Here is a 26,690-nt window from a genome sequence, read left to right as displayed (position 1 = left end):
ACCAAAACAGCTTGGTGGACATCATCCTGATGTCCTGCCAGAGCAGGACTTGCGTGTCCTGCAGGATGGGACTATTCCACTCCAGCCACTCCTCTCATCAAGCTGAAAGAGCCTAATACTCCCTTGGCTTGCAGATGGCCAGGTCTGGCCCATCTGGTCCCACAAGGATGCTGTGGGGAAGCAGGAGCTCAGGATGCTCTTGGGCTGCTGCTCCAGGCCAGCCTTGCTCTGAGCCATCCTCTCGCTGCTGTTGATGATCCTCTTGCTGACAGGCTGTGAGCTGGGAGGGAGTTGTACAGCCACCACCGGTCACGTCGCATGGGTCTGTGCCTTCCGCCGCTGGATTTGGCGTCCCAGTAATGAGGCTGGTAGTTACTGTGCAGTGGAAGCAGCCATTGCTTAAGCCTCAATATCTCGGCCATTTAATTTAATGGCTTTTTTTAAATACCAAAAGCAATTAAGTTCACATTGTGAGCTAATCGCCTACAAAATTTCATTTCAAAGATGCTCAGACTGTTTGTAAGAGAATTGCTGGAAAGAGACCCAAATATGCCACCAGGTCTGTCTGTTTGTCCTCTGCCTTTCCTCTTTCCCAACCAAAGCCAGACAGACTTCTCAAAAGGAAACAATCATGTTCTCAGTCTACTGCTTTTCTGTCAGGTTTTTCCATGGTGTGAATTTTAGATGTGTTAAATGCCAAAGGTTGGTGATGGTTATAGTGCTTAGCTGGTACCACAGAGTGAAAAACGGGGATTTAAGGGCTGGCTGACAGGCAGGAGCCAGATTGCTGTTGTTGGGGAGCAAGTGGGTGCACAGCCATGTACCTGAGCCAGGAGGAGATGGAGTGTAACCCACTGCTTGAGGCCCTGTGTCTGTGCTGCTTACCTGAGAGTGTAAGTGGTGCCTGAGCAGGAGTACCCAAACCTTGCACAAGCCCTTTAGCTTCAGAAAGGTATCCTGGGCAAGCTGTTCGCAGTGTGTCTACTCTATCCCCTTGGCAGCTCACCCCACGTGCCTGCCTCCCTGCTCCTCCTCCAGCCCACAGCATCCAGCCCCAGCAGCCCCACAGGGGCCAGTTTGCCTGTAGGCTGCATGGCTTTATCAGATTGGGGAAGAGCCGGAGGTCTTTGCCAGAGATTACTTGTTCTCCTAAACAGCCGTGTTACTGAATACGGAATAATCTCCCCTCCATAGCCAGCTAGGGGTTTCGTTTCCTGCACTGCAGCTACCACGTTAACACTCTCTCCTTTTAAAGCACCTTTGCTGGCTGAGCCAAACACGTGCCACCCATCATCCCCGTGATGGGCAGAGGCATGCTCCACATTACTCCACAGGCTGCATTTGAGCTGCCTGTTCCCACTGTGTTCAGCCACATGTGACCACCGTGTTTCAGATGCAGCATTCCCTGGCCTGGACCCCCCTTGCCATCTCCTGGCCAGCAGCAGGGGTGTGATTTATGGAGTCCCGCGTGCACCCGGTGAGTCCAGCTCTGTGTGTTTCAGGGAGATCCATCGCACGGGAGGGGAGGTCACCGCGTTGCAGGTTTGCTAACCTTGCCCGCTTATTAAAAATGGTAAAAGCCTCCCTCAGGACTCGTGAAGTATAGATCCAGAGAGCTCCATATGCTGTTCCCCTTAATGAGATGTCTGCCTGAAGAGCAATAGCAAAACACACCATCCAGTTCAGGGTCCCTATAGCTAGATGGCCTGGCTGTAAACAGAGCCGTCCGTCTTAATGGGCTATCGTGTAAAAACTTCTCCCAGTCAATAAATCAAAGGGGCTTTGATTTATATCATGCGCTGCCTTCGCTATTAGGCTGCCTCTGGATGGCATGTTCTGATACAGAGCTCTCCAGGACCGCCAGGCGAGGCCGGAGGCTCTAATGGGCATTTAATTTAGGCTTCCCCTTGCCGATACCTGTGTGGAGCTCAGCAGCTGGGGCTCAGCAGGGAACCCTGCATAGTTTGGGATGGCCTTGCTGTGTGGGAAAGGGTACCCATGGATCAGGACCTGGCTGGCATCCTCCTGGGTAGGAGCTTCTAGTGTACAGGGAGCACCTGGGGAGCTGGAAGGGACCGGACCCTCCTTGGGAAGGGGTGCATGGGGGTTGGCGAGCTCCCCTGCTCATCCAGGACCAGCATCAGCAGCCTGGTGCAAGTATTTATTTTTCATTCCCTCCCTTGTGCTGCTCGGATGCCACCGGAGGGAAGTTCCGCTCCAGCCACCATCCCAGGCAGAGATATTAGTCCTCATTACTAATTAAAGGAAGCAGGAGTAATTGACGGATGGTAGATGGCGGGGGAGCCAGTGTGATGAACGGCCCCTGTCCCTGTGCCGGGGACGCATGCTGAGCGCTACCTGTTAGCTACAAATAAACAAACCTGATAAATAATAAATAGTTCGAGAAGAGTGGCCGAGCATTATTTAAATTAATAGGGATTAGAGGGAGAGGCCTGAAAGAGCATTCCTCCGGATGAGCTATCCCTGGACGAGCAGGGGCTCATTTGTTGCAGACTGAAGTAAACAAGGAGATGGGGAGGATTCATCACAGCAGGGCCTTGCAGTGCTGCTCGGGCTTGTAGGAGCCCAGCCACGCTTCTCCTGGCTACCCAGCATCAGGGTTCCCCTTGTCCCTGGTGTCACCGGGCTGTCACACTTCTGGAGCCAGGCTGGGGTACTGGTGTAGTCGGGGAGCCAGGGTGCTGTGCGGAGCAGTGGGGAGCAGATACTGTGCTGCGGCTGCCGATGGGGTCCCACACCACAGCAGGGAACCCCGCAAGCTCAATGGGCACCCAAACTGTGTGGCATCCGCAGCCTGCCTGCACCCAGGCAAGTGAATCCAGCTGCCGAGGGGCCTCTCCTCACCCCCTGACAGTTGGATAACCCCCTCTCCTGCTCAGAGCCCGGGGGTGGCAGCGGGAAGGAGGGATGCTGGGGAAGGGGGGGAGAGGGGAGGGCGGGAGCTCTGCTCACTATCACATCTACTCCATCTTATCGCCACGGTAATTTGATGATAAAAAATAATCCGAGGCTGGAAAGGAAACATGTGTAGTGGAGTAAAGATTGAATGTAGGTGGATTGTGCCCTGGGGCAGCGGCTGCAAGATAGAAGGAAATGTCCTTCTGTTTGACATACTGCCGAGACACAGCCCCCTGCCTCACCAAGCCCTGCCCGCGGCACCGGGAGCCCACGGCCCATGGCAGAGCAGGAGGGCCTCCCCATCACCTCCTGCCCCACTGCCTGCAACCCCTGTGCCCCCCAGCATGTCCCCCATCCTCCTGCCCCACGGCTCGCTCCCAGCACGCTTCTGGTTTTTTCCACCCCCCCTTCAGTTATGCTTCACAACTCATTTTATCAGCTGTCAGTAGCCAAATGTCTTTTTTAAGGAGTGGGTTATAGCCACTAATGTACTGAATGCTATTGCACTGGCTGCAGTTAGTGTTCCACGGCTAAATTACTATAATTAATGTTCCACTAGAACTGTTTGTAACAGGCGGCTGCGGGAGCCCCAGGTCTGGGCTTTCACAGCCACTGAATTATCTTCTCCTCCCCAGAGAAAGAGCCTCTTGCAAGGGGAGGGACAAGGTCAGCACCGGGACAGGCAGGCATGAGCTGAGCCGGGCTCCAGCAGACATGGGGCTGGGAAGCCATTCCCATGGCACGGACACACTGTGTGTCCCCATCTCAGCTGCTGTGCCCCATGGGAGTGGGGTTGGGTGCGCAGTGAGCTGCAGCAACACCCCAGGCTGGGATGTGCCATGGCACAGCCACAACATCACCCACTAGCCCCAGGGCTTCACACGCCACCCTCTTCAAGTTGTGTTACGAAGAGGAAATGTGGTACCTAGGGAAAAGCTACCAAAAACTCGCAAAGAGTGATTGGTGGTGATGTTTCTCACATGCCTGGCACAGCATCTCTGCATGGCTCAACAGGGTAGAGCCTGTGCCCACAGCAGGCCTGCACCCAAAACCATCTCTGCCCTCCTTGCTCCCCAGTGGCCTCCCAGCAAGGCCAGAGGTGCAGGCAAAACCCCTTTGCTCCGCAGGCAGGGATGCACACACACACCCCTTGTTTTGCTAAATGCATTCGTTCGATACCTGCAACAAACAGATTAGCCGGGGCTTTATCAGGGACAAGAGAAGGGAGAGCAATGTGATAATGGTTTTCAGCAAATCCTCGGGCTGTCACAGATTAGAGCAGCCGTGGCAGGAGCATTATCAGCCCTTTCCTTCTCTCCCCATCGCCTCCCCCTTTGTCTCCTCTTGCCATCGGATTTCTCCAGCCAATCTATCCTGGCGAGAGCTGGGCAGATACAAGAAGAAGTCGGTTTCCATCTGATCCGCGATTGGTTTTTCCCGGCAGCCGATCCGTGTCGCGGCATCGATCCGTGGGCCCCCTCAGCGCTCGTCACCTTGTGCATATGGAGAGGAAGGTGGCAGAGGGAAGAGGGATTGGGAGGGGGGACATGCTTTAAACTTGCTGTGTGCCATTGATCCGCAGGCGGGAGCGTGGCCAGGCCAGCCCCACTGGGCAGGAGGGGCAGGAGCTGCCTGCCCTCATCAGGGGAGTTTAAATGGCTGTGACCTTCTTATTAAAGGAGAGGAATGGCTTTGGAGGGCCAGCAGGAGGAGGGCGCCCAGCCCCAATCCCTGGGGAGGGTTACCAGGAGCTTCCCAGCCCTCACTGTCCTGCCAAGGGGCAGCTCAGTGAGACTGGCACCAGGGCACTGGGAGCCTGCCGGGAGCCTTCCTCTCTCAGGGGGGACACTCACTGCACCCGCATCTCATCTCTGCTTCCCAACTGCCTGTGCCACACCACAGTGCATCCGGGTATGATCAGGGACCCGTGTCCTGTCTGTGCAGCCTGCCAGAGCCTGGGGAGAGATGCTGTGTGCTGGGAGTTATTGGATTAACCCAATGAGTGGGCAGCATTCCAAGGAGACCTGAAGCTGCAGCAGGTTGCTTTTTCCTTCTGGTGCTTGGGGATAAGGGCTAAGGGCTTCCTGCAAGCAACAAGCCCCATGAGGCACAGGTTCCATGAGACACTTGGAGATGCTCAGAGGTCTTTGCCCATGGGCAGGGCAGCGATGCTGTACCAGGCAGGGCCCTGCATCCTTGGGGTCATGCTGTGACTGTCTGTGCTACCTGGCATCACCCTGTATCCCTCTGCCAGAGTAGAGCTGTGGCAGCTCTGCCTCATCTCGCCCAAGGGACAGTGTGTTGGTGGGTGGGAAGGAGGGAGGGCATATAACAAGTAATGGCCCCGAGTGTGGAAACAGTGTTAATAAAGTGTATTTCACTTTTAATTTTGGCATATAATGTAATGATCTTTTTTAAGGCCCTATCATATTATCTGCATGACTAGAATATTGAGTCTTCATCATCTCCAGATAAATTTATGACCAGGATAATGCTTGGAATTTATTATCAGTCAATAGAGCTCAATACTGTAACAAGGCGTGTAATAAGATATACATATTTAATGATCCGGAGTAAAACAGCCCCGCTAATGGGCAGGATGAGAGGGAGGCTGGAGCGTTAATTTCCATCCCCTGCCCCTTTCCATGGGAGCCTGCACTGCTCAGATGGGATGCAGCCCCAGGGTCCCGCGTGGTGCCTGGCTCCGGGGCTGGGAGCAGGGACCATGGGCTCTGGGGCCGCTGTGGCTGTGAGCACGTGCCTGCAGCATGTACGTGTTAGTGGGAAGGCACGTGTACCGGCAGTGCGCAGGTCTGTCTCACAGCACACAGGTCTGGCTGAGGTGGCTTTGCAGGTCTGGCTTGTATCCCCAGCTGCACCATGGAATCATAGAATAGTTTGGATTGGAAGGGACCTTCAAAGGTCATCTACTCCAAACCTCCATTTCCATAGAATCATAGAGTCAAATAGGTTGGAAAAGACGTTAAGATCATCAAGTCCAACCCTTACCCCAGGACTGCCAAGTCCACCACTAAACTATGTCAGTAAGGGCCTTGTCTACATGGCTTTTGAACGCTTCCAGGGACGGTGATTCCACCACTTCCTCTGTTCCAAAACCCGACCACCCCTTCAGTGGAGAAGTTTTCCCTAATGTCCAGTCTAAACCTCCCCTGGCACAGCTTGAGGACCTGGCCTGCGTCTGCCTCGTGTGCGGCTCCCTCCATCCCGGCACTGTGCGTGAGCGCTGCACAAAGCTCCAGCAGCCACTGAGGTGGCCAGCCAGAGCTGCGCAGTGCTTTTCATGTTTCAGAGGCGAGCCTGGAATCCTGCCTCTGGGATAGTGCAGGGCTCTGACTGCTGACAGGCTGAGAAAGTTGGGGCCATTCAGCCCGGAGAAGAGCAGCTGTGTGGCGACCTCATAGCATCCTTCCAGTATCTGAAGGGGGCCTACAAGGATGCTGGGGAGGGACTCTTCGTCAGGGACTGTAGCAACAGGACAAGGGGTAATGGGTTCAAACTTTAACAGGGGAAGTTCAGATTAGATAAAAGAAAGAAGTTCTTTACTGTGAGGCACTGGAACAGGTTGCCCAGAGAAATGGTGAATGCTCCATCCCTGGCAGTGTTCAAGGCCAGGTTGGACGGAGCCTTGGGCCACATGGTTTAGTGCGAGGTGTCCCTGCCCATGGAAGGGCGGTTGGAACTAGATGATCTTAAAGTCCTTTCCAACCCAAACCATTCTATGATTCTATGACTTCACAAGGGGACTTGAGCTGTGGAGCCAGCACGGATGGGCAGACGCTGTCACCACTGTGTGGGGATGCCTCTGGCCCAGCAAAGCCCTTGGTTGGGACACAGTCCCACGCAAGCTGTGCTAGCAATGCCATCTGGGCAGGGTCCCCCATGCTCCTGCTCACCCGGCTGCATCCCGGGCAGGAGCAAGGCACTGCCAGGGTGGTCGCATGGTAGAGAGCAGGGCAGGTCTGCATGCTGAAGCGCCCTGTAGACAGTTGTGTTGAATGGGGCCCAAGGTTGTATTTTGAGCTGCTGGTGCTGATTTTTCCAGCCCTTTGGGATGTTATTAAATTAGTTTCCTAGGACTTTTAATAAGCACTTTTGATACCTTTGAAGCATGCAGCTTTGTGGGAAGATTACAGTCCCGCATCCATCTCGCTGGGAGAGAAACAATGGCAGCAGGGCTGGCGTTTGATCTCTCCTCCAGAAGGCGAGAGAGGGTTTGTGTGAGACAAAGAGGTGAGCTGCTGATTTGGAGCTAATGTTTAAAAATAGGTAGGTCTCCCTCCAAGATAGAGAGACCTGCCCTTCTCTGTGTAATCGCCTGCCTCTGCCTCGCTGGACCTGCAGAAACACAGCTCCCTTTATTTGAAGGCTTCAAGTGCAGCGCCGCAGTTTGATTCTGGGTCCTTTTAAAGCAATAACTAGGCCATCTGACCAAGCTTTAAAGAGCAGGAGAACTTTCCATTAGGACTCGCCACACACTCTCAGCGGCACTGGAATTGCATCCTTGCCTTTTATTTCCTTTCTCTGACATCTCGTGTCACTCACAGGCAGGAGAAACTCGGCTTTATAAACTCTGTCATTTCTCCCTTGAAATTTCTCCTTAATTAGGTTCCCAATCCTAGTGGTGGGACTGGTGGTGTCAGGAGCTGGATGTGGAGCAGAGCCAATGGCTGGGTGGTGGTGGGAGATGTGTGGGGCTCTAAATGCCCTGCTAAACCCCAGAGCAGTTTAGTCTTCTGCTGTCCTAAATAAACCCTCCATCAAAGCAGGGCCTGGCAGCGTGCAGAGGGGATATGGGAGGCAGGGACACCTGCACTGGTGCAGTATCTCCTACATGTGTCTCCACAGCTCCCACACAGCAGAACCAGAGCCATGCCAAGCATATGTGTGCCCAGCCCCGGTGCTGGCTCTGGCAAGGACCATGGGGTGAGATCCTACATCACAGGCACCCGGCTCCAGCCAGGTATGCCTTCACCACGGGGAGAAAAGGCAGGCATCAGGGGAGCTGAATTCCCTTTTTATCTGTGGATAACTACTGCTGCCTTTAACGGCCTGGAATAAAATAGCCATAAATATCATGATCATAAGTGCTTAGATATGGCAACTTTACACTGAACAGAGGTTTTAACCTTCCCTGTGGAGGAGATCCAGCTCTACATCACTGACTGTTTCCATCCAACTGCACAGCCAAAGACAAGCTCTAGGTGAGCTGCTAGGAGCGGCTGCACCAGCTACCAGTCACCTCTCAGCCCAGTCTAGCCCCCGTCCTTGCCCCAGTTTTGGGGTAGGACCTCCCTCCTCCTCTCAGGGCCCATCTGCTGCTGCTGTGTGTCCTGATGGAGAGGCCAGAAAGGAGCCATCTCATGGCATGCTGCCTTCCTGCCCTCTGCCCTCCCTGGGATGTGCAACAGGAGAAGGGGTGATGGAGCAGCCCCTGGTGCCCTGCCCGTGAGACAAAGCCCCACCACCCTGGCATGGCTGCCTGCTCCCACCAGTGTCCCCCAGGATCCTTAGGGACCAGCTCCAGTGGCAGAGATGGTCCTGGCTGTGCTAGCAGGACAAAAGCAGAGCCATGGTGGTGATAGGCTGTCAGATGGGCAGCACTGCTGCATAAGCATCCCTGCTCCCACCCATCCCTTGGGCTTTTCTCTTACTCTGGTATTGGTAGGACTGGGCACGCTGGCAGTGCTGCTGCTTGCTCACCTCCCCTGCCCATAGCTGCCTGCAGCCCTACAATCTGCTCGGGCCAGTCCAGGAGATGAGGCTGTTGCATCTGCTGAGCCACCCGTGAGGCTCCCAGCCACCTCACCGCACTTTGCTCAGCATCTCTGGATGTGTTCAAGCAGCCTGTGGGCTGGGACCCTCCATCCATGTTGCAGAGGTGGACAGGTACCAGCCTGTCCATCCCTGCATCCAGCACAGACAGGAGAGGTGCTGAGAGCATCTCTGCCCTGTCCCATCCCCAGGTCCAGCTGGGTATCCCCGGACACCCCAACCCCAGCAGGCAGGCATCCTGCTGCTGCTATCATAGAATTATAGAATCATAGAATGGTTATGATTGGAAAGGACCTTAAGATCATCCAGTTCCAACCCCCCTGCCGTGGGCAGGGACACCTCACATGAGACCATGTCACCCAAGGCTCTGTCCAACTTGGCCTTGAACACTGCCAGGGATGGAGCATTCACAACTTCCTTGGGCAACCTGTTCCAGTGCCTCACCACCCTCACAGTAAAGAACTTCTTCCTTATATTTAACCTGAACTTGCCCTGTTTAAGTTTAAACCTGTTACCACTTGTCCTGTTGCTACAGTCCTTTCCTCCTCTAAGGAAGCACCACCATTGGAACCTGTGGTTTACTGGGCTCCTGTGGGGACCCACCTCCTATTCCCATTCCCGCCCACAGAGCCCTGGAGAGCAGCACCCTGAGCCACCAACTTCTGTGGGAACTTGTCACCATCACCTTGTCCCCAAGCTAGGCCAGGGGTCCTGTACCAAGGGGAGCAAGGGGTCAGTTTGCATCCCCCTGCACCTCACCAGTGCCCCACCATGACTTTATGTTGCACAGCGACTTTCAGGCGAGCTGTAAAACACCGAGACGAGTTAAATAATACACGACAGTGTACGGTATAAATTACAGGAAGGCAGCAGCGGAGCGACAGTGTATGCTGAATAAATTAAAGGCTGCGTGACTTACAGGCGAGATTGATCTCCTGCCGAGCATTTTGTTTAGTGACGTGCTTGTCATAAGGGAGACCTAATTACGGGCGCAGAGGCACGTGGCTCCGACGCTGGGGAGTACAGTGCAAACTGGGCTCCGAATGTCAGCGGGGTCCTCATGCTTCCAGGGTTTGCTCTTTCCAAGGCCAGCGACGTGCCAGGCCACTGTTAGTCCTCAAGGCCATCCAGTTTTGTCGCAGCCAGGGCGAAGGACTGTGCTGCCACAGGGAGCTGCTGGGGTCTGAAAACCCCCATCAGGCAGACTCGTGGGGTTGGAGATGCCCCAACCCAGGCTTATTCCCAATGGAGCACTCTTTTTGCTCCTGGGGCTGGTCAATGACAGTGCTGCCTCCCCTGTCCTTGAGCTCTTGCACCACTCACAAGGTGACACCGGGACCCTGCTGGCATGGGGGGACCCAGTGCTGGCTGAGCCACAGGACCAATTTGGGGGCTGAATAGCAGAAAAAGGCAAATCCTTGCTGGAAGTTAGGTAGGGACCTTGTAATAGCAGGATACTGCCATAAGCCACCAAGGGAGGGGAGAGTCTTCTTGAGGGCAGGGCTTGGGCTGGATAATTTTGATGAATATGTGCTTTAGGCTCAGGACACAGGAGTTGGATGAGAAGCTTGGGTGCAGCTGGGTGCCTGGCTGCTGACTTCACCCACCAAACTCAAGGCCAAGTTTGGAGGCTTGTCCTGCTGGTCTCTTCCTGTGGGCAGGAGAGTAGTGATGGCTTCCATGCAGCATCACCTTGTCCGGAAGCGATGCCAAGCAGTCAGTGTGCACCCGGCGAGGCCACAGCAGAGGCTGTGGCACAGGAGACCTCCCTGGGCTGTGGTGAGGGTGCTGGAAGCTGGAGGCCATGCTTGGGAAAGGGCTGACCGGCGGGATGCGCTCCCCTCCGGCTCAGCGGCTGTCTGTCATTTGGCGGGATTATGAGTAGTGAGCGTAATGCATCGGCGTATGAATAGGGTTGTCTGGCTGATGGTGATGTATCGTTTTTCATTACTGCCTCTCAAGCCCTCCCTGCTCCACGTGTGGAAATTCTATTTATTCCCTAATTTGTAAAAATTCCCTCCTTATCTGATACCAATCAGGGAGGGGTAATTGGCTCTCCAGGGCTAGCGGCTGGGGTCCTGATGAAGAGATATGTGTGTCTGCTCCGGCTGTCCAGGCACCCTGCCCTGCTGCACCAGTGACACGGGCCACAATTAATAATGATTTGCAAATGGCAGACAAGCAATAACGCAGAAAGATGTCCAGCCAGCCTCCTGCCCGCCCCTTAATTTCCTTCTGTAATATAAATGGCACGGGAACGAAAATCCAGAGCTATAAATTCTGAAATTAGTTATTCACTGTAATAAATGGTTCCCTTTTTGGTGCGTGGTCCCCCCCATCCTTCTCCTCCACCCCCCACTCCATTCCCTCCCAGCCCCCTCGCCCGCTACCTACTTCATTTGAGCCCTAATATGCAAATGCTGTAATTTAACGGGATGGTGAAGTTGATTTTCATGTTAACTTAATTACTTTGATTTATGAAGGGCTGGGATGCAGACACGGCTCCATCCTTATCCACCTCCCACTCTCACCCCTCCACGGTCCCACTGGCCTGCCACCTCTCTTCCCTTGTCTTGCCTTTTCTCAGTCCTCCCTTCCTCTTCTTCTCCAAGTTTAGTGTTTTATTAGCTGCCTTTAAGTGGACATAAGTCCTCGCGACAATCACATGATGCGGAGGACAAATTCCCCGTCCTGCCTTGTTTAATCGTGCCTGGATAATGGATGTATAATTGACTCATTTGAATGCTTTTGCCTACAGGAGTGCAGAGCATTAAATGTTTGATTGCCTTAATTTCCAAACAGATCATTATCCCCTTCTTACCCGCTCTTAATAAACACTTTATGAGGATTTTTTTTGTAAAGGAAAAAAAATTTCCACTCCTCGTACTTCTCTGAAGTGATAAACTCTAATTAAGTCTAATATTTAAAAATATGGTAATGGTGACTTGTTTGAATAAGTGGCCTGCATTTCCATAATTTCATTATTACGTAAAACACGCTAATTATTTGAAGTGTGCTTATTACTAACAGAGAAATCTCCTTCTAATAAAGATGAAATTGGCTTTTTTCCCTGTATCGCCGCGCACGCCGCTCCCCTTCCCTCCTGGCCGGTGAGAGGCCGCCGCCAGGAGCGGGGCGGTGGCAGCGCTCGCTTTGTTTGCCCGGGGATGCCCGCCGGGATGCTGGATGTGTGGGGACAGTCACAGGGATGGAGGACAAACCGAGGGCTCAGCACACCCTGTGCCACCCTTGGCCCCAGCAGCATCAGTGCCCTTTGGGATCGTGCGCTCCAGGAGCTGGTGGGGATGTTGTGAGAGAGCTGCCCATCCCCTCCAGCCTGGATGCTCCAGATCTCAGGGTCTCCCCGCATGGCATCACCTGCACCAGGCCGTGCAGCAGCCTGAGGGCTGGCACATATCGCAGCAATCAGGTGTCTCGAGGTGCTGTGTCCCCATCCACACAGCTCTGTGCCAGCAAGGCGGGCACTTAATAGAAAGAGCAGTCCCCAGCGTGGAGGACAGGAGGAAGCATCCCATCACCCATGGGGTAACAGTGGTCAGCCCATGCAGGAGGAAGCAGGTGCCAGGGCATCAGATGGAACACTGGGATGGGTCCCCTCCGCTGCCTGGCTGCTTCCTAGGGACACCCAGTGGTGTCACCTCCCTGCAGACCTGGGAACTACCAGAGACAGGCTCTCCCAGCTCCAGCCTCCTTGCTGAGGTGAGACACATTTGGAGGCCTCATTGACCCTGGTGTGCAGGGGGTGGGATGAGCATCCTGTCCCCCAGGGACAGGGACAGCAACAGGTAGGGACAGGACGAGTATTGATTGTGTCCAAACCCCCTTCGGAGCCCGTGCTGTGGCGGGGCAGGCAGGGGAGGCACTGGGATGAAGTCAATATAAAACTAATTTTCTTTTCTTCGTGAAGAAATGAGGTGTGTGGCAGTAACGTAATTGCAGATAATGAGGTAAGTTATTCTTAATATTCCACATGTCGCTGTCAGCTCCACCTAATATACCTGCCGGCTGTGCGGGGCATGCAGAGCTCCTTGCCCCCCATGCAGAATTATGAGGCCATTTGTTTGGGAGAAGCCTGGCAGGACTATCCCTGGTGTCCCCATGGATACCTTCAGGATGGGAACTCTGAGCTCTGCCATGTCCTTGTCACCGCTGCAGCCGGGCATCCCGGTGTCCCCACCTTGCCTGTATGTCATGACAGGGATGGATGCGGACCAGACGTAGCTCCCTCTCAGCTCCAGCATGGAGAGGGTGAGTGGCTCTGGCTCTGCGTGCCAGGCAAATGCTGTCGCTCCTGATGGTTGTCCCCTCTTGGGGATGTGCCTGCTCATGGGGACAGCACAGCCCACTGAGGGGACACAGCACCCAGTGCTCCCCTTTGCTATTGCTGGGGATGCCGCAGCAGTGCTGGGTTTCATGGGGACCATATGGCTCCTGCTGGTCGCAAGGCCACCTACTGTCACCGGGGTCAGCAGCAGGAGACAGAGGGTGGCAGTGGCCGAGCGGCCCTGTTTCCGCTTTGCAGGGAGCTGTTATACAAAGGCAGCGGTGATATTATTCATTAACAGTAATCTGCCATTAGAACATTGACAAATGGCCCCTCGTCGCCTGAGCATGAGTTCTTGTACAGCCAATAAAGCATGGGGACAGTTTAAATATGGACCTGCTCAGCTCGGGCCGGGGGTGATCCGTCTTCCCGGCCGTAGCACAGGTGTGGAGGGGCTGCCTGCAAATGAGCACATTTAGGGGGGCCCTGTGCTCCCCCAGCCACCCGCAGCCCACCGGGGTGGCCTTCGGGATTGCAAAGCTCGCTCCTTGCACTGTGTCTCAGCCCAGCGCACGGTGCTCACGGTGCTGCTTGGCCCTCTGAGCCCCCGTGGCGGTGGCATCCGGGTGGTCTGGTCCCATGGAGAGGCAGGGGAAATGCCAGCAGGAGCCTGGGGTGGGTGCGGAGGTGATGCTCTCCCCACTGAGCATCGCTTCTCCTGGCAGCCCATTCCCGCATCATACCTGGGCTGCGGGCTAAGCCTCCTGCTGACGGAATCCTGGGTTTGCAGTGGCCGGAGGGAGGATGTGCGCCGGGTGGGATGAGGCATTTCTGCTTCCATCCTGGCAGAGGAGTGCGGTGGGAATGTCCATCCCCCTCCAAGGACAAGGGCAGCCAGCGATGCTGAACGGTGGCAAACTCCAGCCCTAATTAAAAGAGGGCTCCCACTGCCCCATGTGTGTGCACGTAGCGCTGTCCTTGGCTGTCACTGCGGCGAGAGCTTGGCAAGACACAGAGAGGGCCGGGACATGGGTGTCGAGGCAGTGCAGTGTTGCAGCGGGTCATGCTAAAGCACCAGGGAGAAGGGTTAAAACCCAGGGGGCACATGGGGCGATGCTCAGCAGCGGCATGACAAGGCAAGGGGCAGGGAGGCAGGATAGAGCCACCCTCTGTTTGCAGGAGGCAGGATAACCCCAGGCTGACCCCTTTCACACACACCACACAACACCCCTAAATCAATTGCATCTTATTATTACAATATCAATATACAATATTCCTACAATAACACCATTGATTTTTTACTCAGAGGCTGCACCTAAGTCTGTTTTAAAGAGGAGGGAGTTAATAGTGCCCTCATTAAAAATCTATAGATTACCCCCCACCCCCAAAAAAGAAAAAGCAGTTTATATTCATTAGGGCTATTGAATATAAAGTAATATGTTTGTGTAGGACATTGGAGTAATGTGATAATCCGTCCGCATATCAGGGAGAAATCCACTTAGCAACCCTGTCAGCTTGACAAGAAAAATGTGCCCATAAAGTCGGGAATACATTGAGGGAGCGAGCGCCAGGAGAGCGGGAGCGCGCGGGAGCCTGTGTAGCACCCGCAGAGCCGTGCTGGCCAGTGACACGGGGCCACCTTCACCCTGTCCCCTTGCACAGGCTTGGGGACACAGGCAGGCACCCCAATGGCCTCTGGAGGTGTTTGGGACCCGGGTGTGCTGGGATAGGGATCAGGAGGTTCCACACTCTGGCAGCCTCCATGGGCCCAGGCAGGGGCACCCTTATGGGACGGGGCTGGTGGGTGCCAGCCTGGGTGCTGGGGAGAGCCGGGGCAGGGGTGCAAGGAGGGGAGGGCTGCCCCTGGCCCCCAACCTGGACCCCGCTCATCCCCTGCCTCGTGGTCACCTTTGCGATGGATTAAGCACTGAAAGAGCAGCAAAGCAATCCCGCTCGCGCTCTCTTAGGCTGTCAATTGCCATTTTTGTAATAGAAATTCCTTTCACAAGGTAACGACGGCCAGATTTAGAGGATTTCATATTGCTAATAATTCCCCAAACAGCCATCTGACTGTGTTGTTTTAAAAGCCGCTTAGTTTTTTGCTTTGGAGTTTATGAAAATCTCCCACTCTAATATCCCGAGAGCCAGCCTATAATTGTGTTATTAAATCAATCGGAGCGGATTACATTGTAAAATCAATAGATGGCTGTAATTGCATATTAGAAAGTTGTTCTGCTGTTGTTGATTTTTTTTTACATGGATAATTATAATAAGCATGTTTACCTTAGCACTGATTTGGAATGAGTCTCACTAAATGACTTACAACAAGCTTGGCACTCCCCCTGCAAAGGGGCCGTGGCATCATTTGGGGTGGTGCGGATGGTGCTGCCAGTGTGAGTGGCACCAACCTGCTGGGGTCCCACCGGCTTCACAGGGCAGCAGCTCGGAGCCCAGGATAGCTCCCAGCGCTGGCATCCAGCATGAGAGCGTGTCAGGGCTTCGGGAAGGCGGCTGGTGGGGTTCAGGAAGCAGCCAGTGGTCCCAGAGGATCTCCCCAGGGACCAACTTGGGAGGCCCAGGAGGTTCTGTGGGGTCCCCCAGGTCTCTGTGCAGTTCCCCTGGCAGCAATACAGAGCAATAGTCAAGTCCTAGCATCCCACACTGGCCCAGGGTGATGCTGTGGACAGGGAGGTGAACAGCAGGATGCCTGGGAATGGTGAAGGGCAGCGGCCAGGGCTGTGCTTTCCAATCCAAGCCATGGATTGATGCAGCTCAGAGGCCAGGATTTGCTTCGCTGTTACTGTTCTGGGAGACTGGGGCTGGCTGTGCATGCAGGTGCTTTGGCTGCAGATGGTGGCACTGTCCCTGCCTTGGTTTCTCTGTCTTTCCAGCTGCTGTGTCCCTGTTAGGTACAACTGGGAGCTGGCTCGAGAGTAGGTCCAGTGGTGTTTTCCTGGGGCCTCAGCCGATCCTAAGGATGGTGAGAGGCTTGTCTGTGAGGGAATAAGTGGCAGTGGGAGCTGGTGCTGTGGTTTGGCCAGGCAGGACACCCATCATATCCAGGGCTCTTCCAGAGCCATCGCTGCCACCTTGGCCAGCAGAGAGGACAGAGGCACAGGCTCATCTCTGCCCCCGTGCCAGCCAGTGGGGCTGGGGACACCTCTCCTTAGAATCATAGAATGGTTTGGGTTGGAAAGGACCTTAAAGCTCCAATCCCCTGCACGGGCAGGGACACCTTCCACTAGAGCAGGTTGCTCCAAGCCCCGTCCAACCTGTCCTTGAACACTGCCAGGGATGGGGCAGCCACAGCTTCTCTGGGCACCCTGTGCCAGCGCCTCAGCACCCTCACAGGGAAGAATTTATTCCTAATGTTTAATCTAAATCTACCCTCTTTCAGTTTAAAACCATTCTCCTTGTCTTGTCACTACATGCCTTGAACACCTCTCCTTCACTGGGCTGTCCTCACACCCAGTTCCCTTCCCCTGCCTGGCACAGCGGTGAGGGGAAGGGAGCCATGAGAGGGGCTGGAGGGACACTAGGGAGGCACATGGCTCCGATGGAGACATTACTTCTGCTGCCAGCCACCAGCCAGGAGGGTCCCCGGCATCTCAGAGCGATCCCCTGAGGAGCTGTGCCCCTGAGCAGCGCTGAGGGACAAGTGATGGCTTTGCCACCGGGTCATGGGGTGCAGCGGGGCTGGGCAGTGCTGGCGGTGGGGCAGGGAGCAGCAGGGCAGGCTGGCAGCCCCATCCCTGCAGGCAGGCGCCTGGCAGTGGGGCAGCGCTGCCCGTCTGCGCGGGGCCCTCAGCGCGGCACGCGGCACTGTCAGCAGGCAGCCTGCTGTCTCCTAGACAGTGAAATATGGCCACAATTAGCCCGGATACAGTTCAATTATGATAAACAGCGTTTGCACCCTTTAAGCCGTGATTAAAAGGCCTCCTCCCGTTGATAGAGAGACCTAATTTCACATTATTATCGCTGTAGCTTGATTATAAAGCACTCCCTGGATTTACAGTTGGGAGATGGATGTGGAGGCTTCTTTATCATTTACACATCAGTAATGATGCAGCCTTCCCTCCACCACAACATCCATCCAGTGGCGGCGGGGAGAGGGGGGCCCTGCCTGCTCCCCCCTTCCCGGGGCACCCTCTCCCCGTGTCAGCCGGGCCCCGCTGCCACATGCAAGTGGGCAAAGTCACCCTTACGGTAACAGCTTGATAAATGGGCGGGCGGTAATGAAATGGAGACATCAAGGCGTGGGGCGAGGAAGAAAGAGTGGTAATCGGAACGAGTGGAGCTGTCCCGAAACGGAGGGGAGCGGGAAGAAGGATCGCCTCTGCACCGTGTGCTGTCAAGGGAGAAATTACACATTTACTCTTGCTTTTTCTTAAGGAGACGGCCCTCATAGATCAAAACATGGATTTACAAGCCAATTTTCAACATGAAATATAGACACTAGGAATCAATTTAAGCCCGGCTTCTATTTTAGCAAACGGTGCCTGAGTTTAGTCCCAGGTAAATAACACCAGCCGGAGCCTTCCCCTTCCCGGCTGCTGCTCGGCCACCCCGTGCTCTGGTGGCCACGGAGCTGCTGGATGGACCCCGGCACCCGCTTTGACCATGGTCTGACTTGTCAGCATGGGGCCAGTGGGCACGGGGCAGCACCAAGGGCTGGTTCTGGTGGGGACAGAGACAACCCCGAACCACAGAGAGAGGCTGGTGCCATGCAGACGCTGCCTGAGGAGGGCAAGGGGAAGGTGAGGACCAGACTTGGCTGATGGAGAGCAGCTCCGGCATCACTTGCTGTCCCCATCCCAGTGCAGGGACAGCCCCTTTGCTGGCCAGTGTGCCAGAGGAACAAGGGTGCTGGAACAGGAGGCTGGCACTGGGCTTACAGGGAAGCAGCCACTGGGCAAGACATGGGGCTGTCATGGGTCCAGCTTGCAGGAATGCTGCCCTCCCCATCCACCAGCTCCCCACAGGCTGTGGGGCAAGCACCAGCCTGGAGAACCCAGGGGTGTATCAGCCAGCAGCCTGGGTGATGCCACTGTCCCAGGCGAGCCTCCGGGTCCTGGGCATGGATCCATCCCAGTGCAGCACAGGCCCATACTGGGATGCAGGTGGCCAGTGCTGCGGAGCTGGGGACCCTGTACTCGCCCCACACCACTGCCAGGCACTTGGGACAGAGTGCCTGGACTGGTGGGGACACAGGGGCTGTGCCTGGAGCTGCGTGTCCCCGGCATGGAACTGGGAGCTTGATCAAACAGCTCCTGGTCGGATTGTGGCTTTAACCCGGCATCTCTTGTGCTCTCTCTCTGCAGATGACTGTAAGAACATCGCCAACATCATGAAGACACTGGCCCATAGAGGCTTCATCTTCAAGCAGACCTCCAAACCCTTTTGATCCCCAAGGCAAGCCAGGCAAGGGCTGCATGCGCCCGGCGCCGGCGAGGCGGGGAGGACGGGCTCCAGCATTAAAAACAAAACGGCAACCGAGGCCAGAGGAACCGACACAAAAAATCTCAATTTCAGCTGTTAACTCCAGTAGAGGTTGTATATATGGGAAGGCAAATCTGTGTAGACCTGATGTGACTCCCTCTCTGGGCTGCTCCGGACATTATGCCATGCTAGCGGACAGCCGCGTAGGGCGCTTGCACCACATTTTAGACTCATAGTTCTTTTTCTTTGGCTCCCGATTTCCGTCCCTCCCTCCATATCCCACCCCGTCCTCCCTCTCCCGCCCCGTAGCCAGAGCATCCCCCCATCTCCTCCCTCCCCGGCATGGGCCGTCCCCACCTTCCCTTCTTTCTTTTCTCTGGTTTTATGTTTCCAGGCCTCGACGGCTGCTGCAGCGAGGCCGGCGCATGCCTGCGCCCGGGCAGCGCTCACGGAGGCTCAGCAGTGTCGAGACGGCCCCTCGCCCTCCCTGCCAGCCCCCCCGCCTCTCCCCCGAGCGCCTCTCCCCCCTTTTTGAGTCAACACTAACCCCTCTCTGACTCCTGTATGTGACAAACGCGATCCGTCTCTTTATGTTCAAGGTGAAGTGCCTGTATTCTCCGCTGCAGAGCCCCTTGGCAGCCCCACCGTGGGCTGCAGGGCCCCGGAGGGCTCCCTTCAGTGGGGCAGGGGCCCAGCGGGCGGGCGGCAAGAGGGAGGTGACAGCATCCATGCGGAGCCCCGTCCCGTCCCCATCCCGCCTGCTGGTGCCTCTTGCAGGGCTGGGTGGGATGCCCGAGCCCTGCCCCGGCCCCGCTGACCGATCCCAGCTCCACCGGGGACGGGCCGGCCACAGCACCGTGTCGGTCGCCGGCGGTGGACGTGCCAGCGCGCGCTGGCCCCCGGCCCACAGGTACCCGAGCAGGGGAGCTGCAAATTGCCCCATGCCCCTGGTCCCGCTCCCCTCCGAACCCATCCGGCCTCCCTCCGATCCCGAGCTGCGGCTCGGCCCCCCACGGTCCCTGCGGACGCTCAGCAGCAGCTGGCTTGTTGCCTGAGAGAGTTGCCGAGCACATCCCCTCCGGCTGGGTGGGTTCCCGGCCGGCCAGGGCGGTTGGGGGGCAGCCATGGGGCAGGCTGAGGGCACACGTGTGTGTGTGTCCCCCCCCCAAAGTGTCACCTATCACCCAGTCCCGGGGCCCTGCTGAATGGAGCCCTCATCCGGGTGCTGACCTAGCAGGGAGGCTGCAGCCCCGGGCCCGTGCGTGCATGGCCTGGAGCGAAGCCGGTGACGGCAGCCAGAAGGGCAATACAGGCACTGAACTTGGCGGTACATGACTGCATGGTGTGTGGTGTTCCAGTTAAACCAACCGATAATGCAAACCCAGCATTTTCATTGTCTAGTTATTCCAATCCTTGCTGTAAATGTGCCACATGAATAAAGTTTGGGGGTAAAGGAGCCCGGGCTGTGCCCATCCATGTGCGAGTGTGTACTGGGGGGGTATCAGGGTGTGCTGCCTGGGTATGTGGAGTGGGTGCCCCATGGTTGGGGCTGTCCTTTCTGAGATACAGCACCCCAACATGTCCATGCTCTGCTGAAAGACAAGCCTTTTGCCTGTGAACAGGAGGTTCCCTGGTGCTGGGAGCACTTCCCAGCAGCCTCACCACCTCCTCAGGTTTACGTGTATCCCAGGATGGCCACCAAGCATGCCACCAGCCTGTCCCAGCAGGGCTGCACCCATGGGTGCCACCACCATGTCCCACTGGCATCTGTCACCTCACCCTGCAGCCTGGCACACTGTGCCCACATAGCTGGCATCACACTCAGAGCATCCTTGCAATAGGATGGAGCCAGCGCGGCTCTGCCCAGAGCACTGGGGCACCCACTCTTCCAGAGCAAGCGGCAGCTCCGTGACACACAGGAGCCGTACCCGTGCCATGCAGGAACCACCACCACATCCAGGTGCCCAAGGGAGCTGCCCGGTGCCGTGGTGTGACAGGGACTCAGCTGTCCAGCTGGCACGGAATGGGCAGATCCCAGAGGGAAGGGGCAGCCCCAGCCCACTCGCTCCAGCAAAGGTCACAGGGGTTTTAATGGCTCCCTCTGAGCAGCCCCTGATCAGCTTTATTGACCTATTTTCGATGGAGTCGTCTAATTAGTTTTCTATGAAAACTAAGAACTTGGCCTTTGCCCTTTACTCCTGCAGGCGAGAATGTGACTCAGAGGACGTTGTCACGGCGGATCGATCGCCAGTTACACTTGAAAGGCAGGTGGAGGGGACGTGGGGCGGGCGGGCAGCAGCAGCGGGGCTTGCAGCAGGGTCATGGTGCCCACAGTGGGCAGTGCACAAACCCAGGCTCCCATCGATGGCTTCAGTGACCTCTCAGCCCCTCCAAAGCCCTGCAAACCATGGGGTGCAGGGACCTCACTACAGACTGAAGCCAGAGGTGTCTGCCTGGCAGCAGGAGGAGCTGGGCCTGATGGCGAATGCTGGGGACAACACAAGTGTTTGCCCCAGCAAGGCCACCATCCTGCCCCATGGCTGCAGGCAGCCCGTGTCCAGGGGGCTCTGGGATGGTCACCTTCTTGGCACAGGGGGCAGGAGGAAGGGGCTGAGCTCTGCAACAACCCACTGGCCCCAGAAGCCCTGGCCAACCAAGCTGGGATGCAACAAGCCCTATGGGGCAGGGCTTTGAGAGAGGGGCAGAGCAGCTCTACACTATGGCCAGCTGTGCTGGGGATGCTCGACATGGGACAGGGCAGAGCCTGGAACTGCTCCTCCACCATCCAGCCCTGCAGTGAAGTGGCCCAGGAGCAGAGCAGGAGGCTGACAGAGAGCTCCTCAAAAAAACACCTCTTTTCTGAATACATGAGCGGACTGGCGGGCTCTGGCGAGCCTCACCCTTCACAGTCGAGGCGGTGGCTGAATCCAGCCATAGGAAAAATGGGACCATTTGCACCAAAGAGGGAACATTGCCCTAGCCTTAGCACTGCATTGCAGGGGCCGCCAGTGCAACGCTCTGCAACAGGCTCTAAAGACCATGGCTCCGTAAGCACCCTGAGCTGGACTCTGCATGCAGGGTGCCCCAGGCATGCCAGAGCCACCACAAGGCACCCCATGTGCTGGGTGCTGTGGGGTCACACTGTGCCGGAGCCCTGGGGCTGCGCAGTGCGAGATGGGGTCCACTTTGCACCACACACCACAGGCAATGGCAAAGGCTGGTGACTGCGGTCACATCCCTGCCATGCCCAGCCCTGCGGCCACCCCCTGTCCCCAAAGACCAGCGAGCACTCAGGGGCTGGACAAGGCAGCACGGACACGCTCTCCAAACTGATCCAGCCCAGCGCTCGCCGTGGGAGGCCCTGCTGCCTCCTCCAGCGGGAAGGCAGCCCCCAGTTCCCGCTGGGCACCGGGCGGACGGCAAACAGAGCATGGAATTTGCACGGCTAAAAGTTAAATACAACACACACACGGATTTTGTCAGAGGCCCTGGCACGGCTGCCTTCGCGGGATCCGATTAATGGGGAAATAAAAGGGCCAGAGAACCCACGCAGCAGTGTGAGCAGATGCCCTATAAAAATCAAATACGTGGTAATCAAGGGGACCGAAAGGTACATTTAAAAAAACAAAAACCCACCCTGGAAACAAAGGAGCTGGGCTTTGTGGCTTCCCTGGGAGGGCTGTGGAATTAATGGGGAAGAGCACGTGTTTGATAATCTTTATATGGCAAAAGACCCATCTTTCAAATATGTCACAAATTCATATTAATCACCTTCCTATTGCCTTCTGTGGCGCAGCTATTCCAGTTGCCTTGGGCAAAATTGGGAACTGTCTGGTTAAAAAAAATGTTTTACATTATAATTTACAAGAGCTTACAAGTCTAGTTTCTTTTAATGGAAAGAACGATTAAAAAAAAAAAAAAGGAGAGGTCTATATATACACCCTGGTATATATACACTATATATATTAAAATATATATATAAAAGACAGATATTGTAACTCCATCTGGAAAGAGAGAATGTTTGATCTTAACAATGTAACTTCTAGCTTTCAAACAGGCTCAGAAAACAAGAAGTCAGCAGGAGTTCAGATAAAGGAAGCTTAAAAGTCAAATAATTCTGACTCTGAACCCGAGACTTCTTAGACTCAAGGTCCTTTCCTTTACCCATTAATGGGCTGACTTGTGAGCTCAGGAACAAAGTGCTGCAATGTGAGGATTTGTGAGAGTCACTCATTACAGATCACTGAGTGGAGTCTGAGTTGCGGAAATCAAAGGATCCAATCTGGAGTAACTGGCTGAACTTCTGCTTGGAACTAATTTGTTCTGAGTTCGGCTCACCTTTCACCTCCCAAAGGCCCCGAGTAAAGCCCCTACCAGGGTCAGCGGCAGACGGCACTGGGGGGATCCCAGCTCAGCTTTAATGGTCAGTGACGGGAGCGCAGTGCCTCGGGAAGGGTGGACAGGCAGCCGGGGCTGGAGGGATGCGGTGGACACGGTGGGGCAGAACGGTGCCCGGCTTCCGGCTGCCCCACAGGGTCTCACTGCCAAGACAGGCAGACACCTCCCCTCACACCCTGCTGAGATGCCCCCATCCCCACTGCTGGACAAGGTGGGGGGTGGCAGCCAGATGTTGCTAGAACCAGTACCTCAAGACCCCGTTGTGCCTTTGCCCATCCGTTCCAGTTCCTGGGAAGGAATCCAGGCTTGTCGGGCAGGGCTCAGGAGTCAGGACTCCTTAGTCCTATTCCTGGCTTTGCCACTCACCCCCTCCAACATCTGGAGCAAGATACTTCTCTCCAGGGAAGCAAATCTGGCTTCAGGGGAGCAGCTGGTTTGGAGGCTAAACTAATCCATGCTTAATCCAACATGTAGAGTGCCATGGATGGGCAGTGCTAGACAGCACAAAGGGATTCTCCAACCCAGAGGAATTTGAAGCAGGGAGATTAAATGATTCCCCCAAGGGCCTCCAGCAGCTCAGTGGCAAAGCAACATGCTAGAACTGGGGAGTTCAAGGCTGGCATGGCAGGGTTAAACCTGGTGAGGGGAAGGGCAAGGTGTCACCCACCTCATGCAGTGATAGCCCCGAAACCAGGACACACATCCATGCACCCCACCAGCCAGCACCTACCCCAGCTCTTCTCAGAGGTGACTCCAACCCGCTTATCTTCCAGAGGCCAATTTTAGCCATGGTGATGAGTGAGAGGCACTGGGGAGGCTCCTGCCAGCTCTGGGCAGGGCAAGGGGTATCGCCAACATGCGGCCTCCACTCAGCTCAGCCCATCCTTGGAAAAGCTGGTTGTGGGCCGCAGGCTGCTGGCCTCTTTCACTGCCACATTGCCCGGGTTCAGGGCCAGCACAGTGCCAGGCCCTGCCTCACTCTCCAAACATACCTGAGCCAGGCAGAACGTGGTACAGCAGCCCCATTCCGCTCCTCTCCAAGATACCCCTCCAGCTGGGATGTAATTTTTCCCCCCCTCAAAAGGTAGCATAAAATGGTCACAGTGTGAATGTGCTTGACCTTTTGTCTTGGACTAATCTAATTGTGTCGTCTTTGTGTAATCAGCCGGTAAAGGTCAGTGCTGTATTTAACATGGGGGCCCTTTAGGTACTGAATTTGCCTTGCAGTGAATTAACTTGATTATATTTCTTTCAAATATGTCAGAGACCAGGTCAGTTTAACCCCCTCTGTGCTGCCTGGGCCCACCCCTTTGTTTCCAATTCAGGAGGTGGCACTGAGGAACAATGTGGTCAGAAACACACACGTGGGCTCCCTCCTCCTGCAGCCATGGCCAGCACCATCACCACCACCTCTCCCAACTTCCCAACAAGCAAAGTCTCAAGGGAGAGTAAATGCGTTGTGAATCAGCCCAAAAAGTCTTCAAACCAGGACACTCGGGACCGCAGGGAGGGGTGAGATTTCAGACTGAATGCAGTAAGGGAGGGAAAAAAAATTCAGAAGACTTCTTAGCAAACATGAACCTGTCTCAGTGGAACGCTTCCTTATGACTCCATATTGTCACAATCAAATAGGACATTACTCAACTCCAGACTAAGGTGTCACCTCTGCCAATTAGGTGTTCTCAATATCCTCCAATACATTATACATTTTAGAAAGTAAAGGTCTGTGCCACTACCAGAGCAGTATGTCTGAGGCGTCGGGGATGCCACTGTGTGGAGACAGGCAGCTTTTGTCAGGCAGTTCAGCTCAGCTGTGCCAGGGGACTGCACAGAGGGGAAAGCAACCTCAGCTGATCCCCGGCATACCCTTGGCCCTGAGGCAGTGGTGAGGGGCTGGGCAGCCTGCCCTCATGGAGGCAGGGAGGAGAGGCTGGTGATTCACATCCTGCAGAGGTACATGCACAGGACATTGTGGGGCTCACAGTGGAAGAACCCCTAGGTCTGGCTTTCCTTTCACAGCACTGGAAGTAGGGTATAAAAACACCCCTTTGCTCTTCAAACACCTCTCTCCATCCCAAGCCTCCTGCTCCAGGCAGGACTACTGCTTGATGCCAGGTACTTGGGCAAGTCATGGCTCATCATTTCAAGACTGCTTTCCCCACTCACTTCCCTCTGCTGAGAAACCCTTATGGAGCTGTGTCTAGAAGGAATATGCCTCAGGCCTGCAGCTGTATTGGAATCACTGCTGCTGCCCTAGGGCAAGCTCTCGTCACCCAAAGCCTTGCTGCTTTGGTCCACGGTGGCACCCACGTCAAGCCATCTGCCTGCATGCAGGATGTAGAAAGCCCTGCCGACCCCACCTGTAGCACCAAGAACACTGTCCAGCACAGGAGACGAGCCCAGAGAGCAGCACTGGGACTTGGGGTAAACAGGCGTGCTGTGCTCCCTTGGACGCGCATGCCTGGAGGGAGAGCAGGGCAGCATCCCCAGTGCTTGTCAGGGCATCTGCGTCGGAGACCTGAGTGCTCCCTGTTCTGCCGCCACAACCTTCCTTCTCACCGAGTTGGGGGTCAGTGGTGCTCCTACTACATCAATGATCTGGTCCTTGGTATCTCCCTTGACCTCCTCGATGCCGAGCCCTGCCTGGCCATCTGGATGGGCGCCTTCTGCAGTGAGGGGGCCAATGCTACCAGCTTTGGCCAGGGCCTCATAGCGGTGCCGTAACATCTGCAGCTCATATTCGCAGTTGGCAAAGGCTTGCTTCAGCTCATAGAGCAGCACCAGGTCGCTCCGCAGCTCGTTGAACATCTGCACAATCTCCTCTGTGGGCATCGGGTTGAGATCTAGGGAGAAAAAAAAGGGTTCTGTTAAACACCCAGACCTGCAACCCTACAATAGAAGATCCCTACAAAGGTCCTGGCTGCCCATTCACTCCCACAAAGAAACACCAGGAAGCCTTGCTCCCATCACATGGATCATTAGCAATCAGCATCCCTAAGGGTAGGAGACCTGAAGGCTGTCCTTTGGCTCTGGCAAGGACTAAGGGTGAACCTGCAAATTCCAGAAGGATGATGGAAGATTCAGATCAGATCAGACAACTGAACCTTCCTACCCATCAGCTCATATGAAGGGAGCTCAGTCTCGGAAACAAGTCTTCACACACTGCTGCAGAGGAGAAGAGCTCCTGCTGTTCCCTACACCTTCAGCAACAAGGGGTGGACAGGTTGAGCTCCCTTGCCTCTCTTGCTGCTCCTCCCAGGGTAGGACTAAGGCAGAGAATTGCTCTGCTGCTCTGTTATAGACACTTTTTCATGCAGACCTGAACTGCTTGTAGCAGGGGCTGGCAGATCACCTCCCCACACCATACATTCCGCTGCAGCCCATCACACACACACAGAGGCAGGAAGAGCTGTATCTTCTACAGAAGAAAAGGATGAAGCTCTGCATGTCTGTCCTGCTCAGCAGCAGTGCTCTCCTGTCCAAAGGGCTGCCACACAACCCTTTCCTGCTAGCACTGGACCCACAAAGCTCATGTGTGTTTCTGGATTCTAAGGCACAGCAGGGCTGGAGCACCAGGAAGCCCTCAAGATACGTGTGTTTTGTGAGGCAGGAGTGGGGAGTCAGGAACCCCTCCTTACCCTCGTAGAAAGTGAGCTCTAAGCAGCACTCACATCCTTCCCCAAGGTTTCCCTAGCAAGTAAAGAAGGTAACTCCCTTAGTTTTAAAGCAGAGAAGGGAAACCACCCTGGTTGAGCTGCTTTCACCAGTCACAGGACTTCACTTCAGAACTGCAGTGTCTCTGAGACAACATAATCAAACCATAACCAGTTGGCCCAAAAAACTAGCAAGAGTTAAC

General features: G+C 55.4%; 2 protein-coding genes across 9 annotated transcripts in view; one reads left to right on the top strand and one right to left on the bottom strand.

The window, feature by feature from the left end:
- Window positions 1–19,892, top strand: part of ERI3 (ERI1 exoribonuclease family member 3) — a 131,748-nt gene extending 111,856 nt beyond the window's left edge. Inside the window, exon 8 of the mRNA XM_030493874.1 lies at window positions 18,319–19,892. Coding sequence (XP_030349734.1) covers window positions 18,319–18,401 — 83 coding nt within the window. The 3' untranslated portion in view covers window positions 18,402–19,892. The remainder of the gene's footprint in view (window positions 1–18,318) is intronic.
- A 2,292-nt stretch (window positions 19,893–22,184) lies between these two features.
- DMAP1 (DNA methyltransferase 1 associated protein 1) overlaps window positions 22,185–26,690 on the bottom strand; it is a 36,084-nt gene continuing 31,578 nt past the window's right edge. For 7 of the 8 annotated variants that reach the window (XM_030495535.1, XM_030495536.1, XM_030495539.1 and 4 more), the window contains one exon: window positions 22,185–25,677. In XM_030495535.1, coding sequence (XP_030351395.1) covers window positions 25,331–25,677 — 347 coding nt within the window. In that variant the 3' untranslated portion in view covers window positions 22,185–25,330. The remainder of the gene's footprint in view (window positions 25,678–26,690) is intronic. The other variant, XM_030495537.1, reaches the window with a different exon arrangement.

Source organism: Strigops habroptila, chromosome 8 (genome assembly GCF_004027225.2).
Source record: "Strigops habroptila isolate Jane chromosome 8, bStrHab1.2.pri, whole genome shotgun sequence".
NCBI lineage: Eukaryota > Metazoa > Chordata > Aves > Psittaciformes > Psittacidae > Strigops > Strigops habroptila.
The sequence above is the reverse complement of the archived record's forward strand: the minus strand, read 5'-3'. Positions and strand labels throughout refer to the sequence as shown.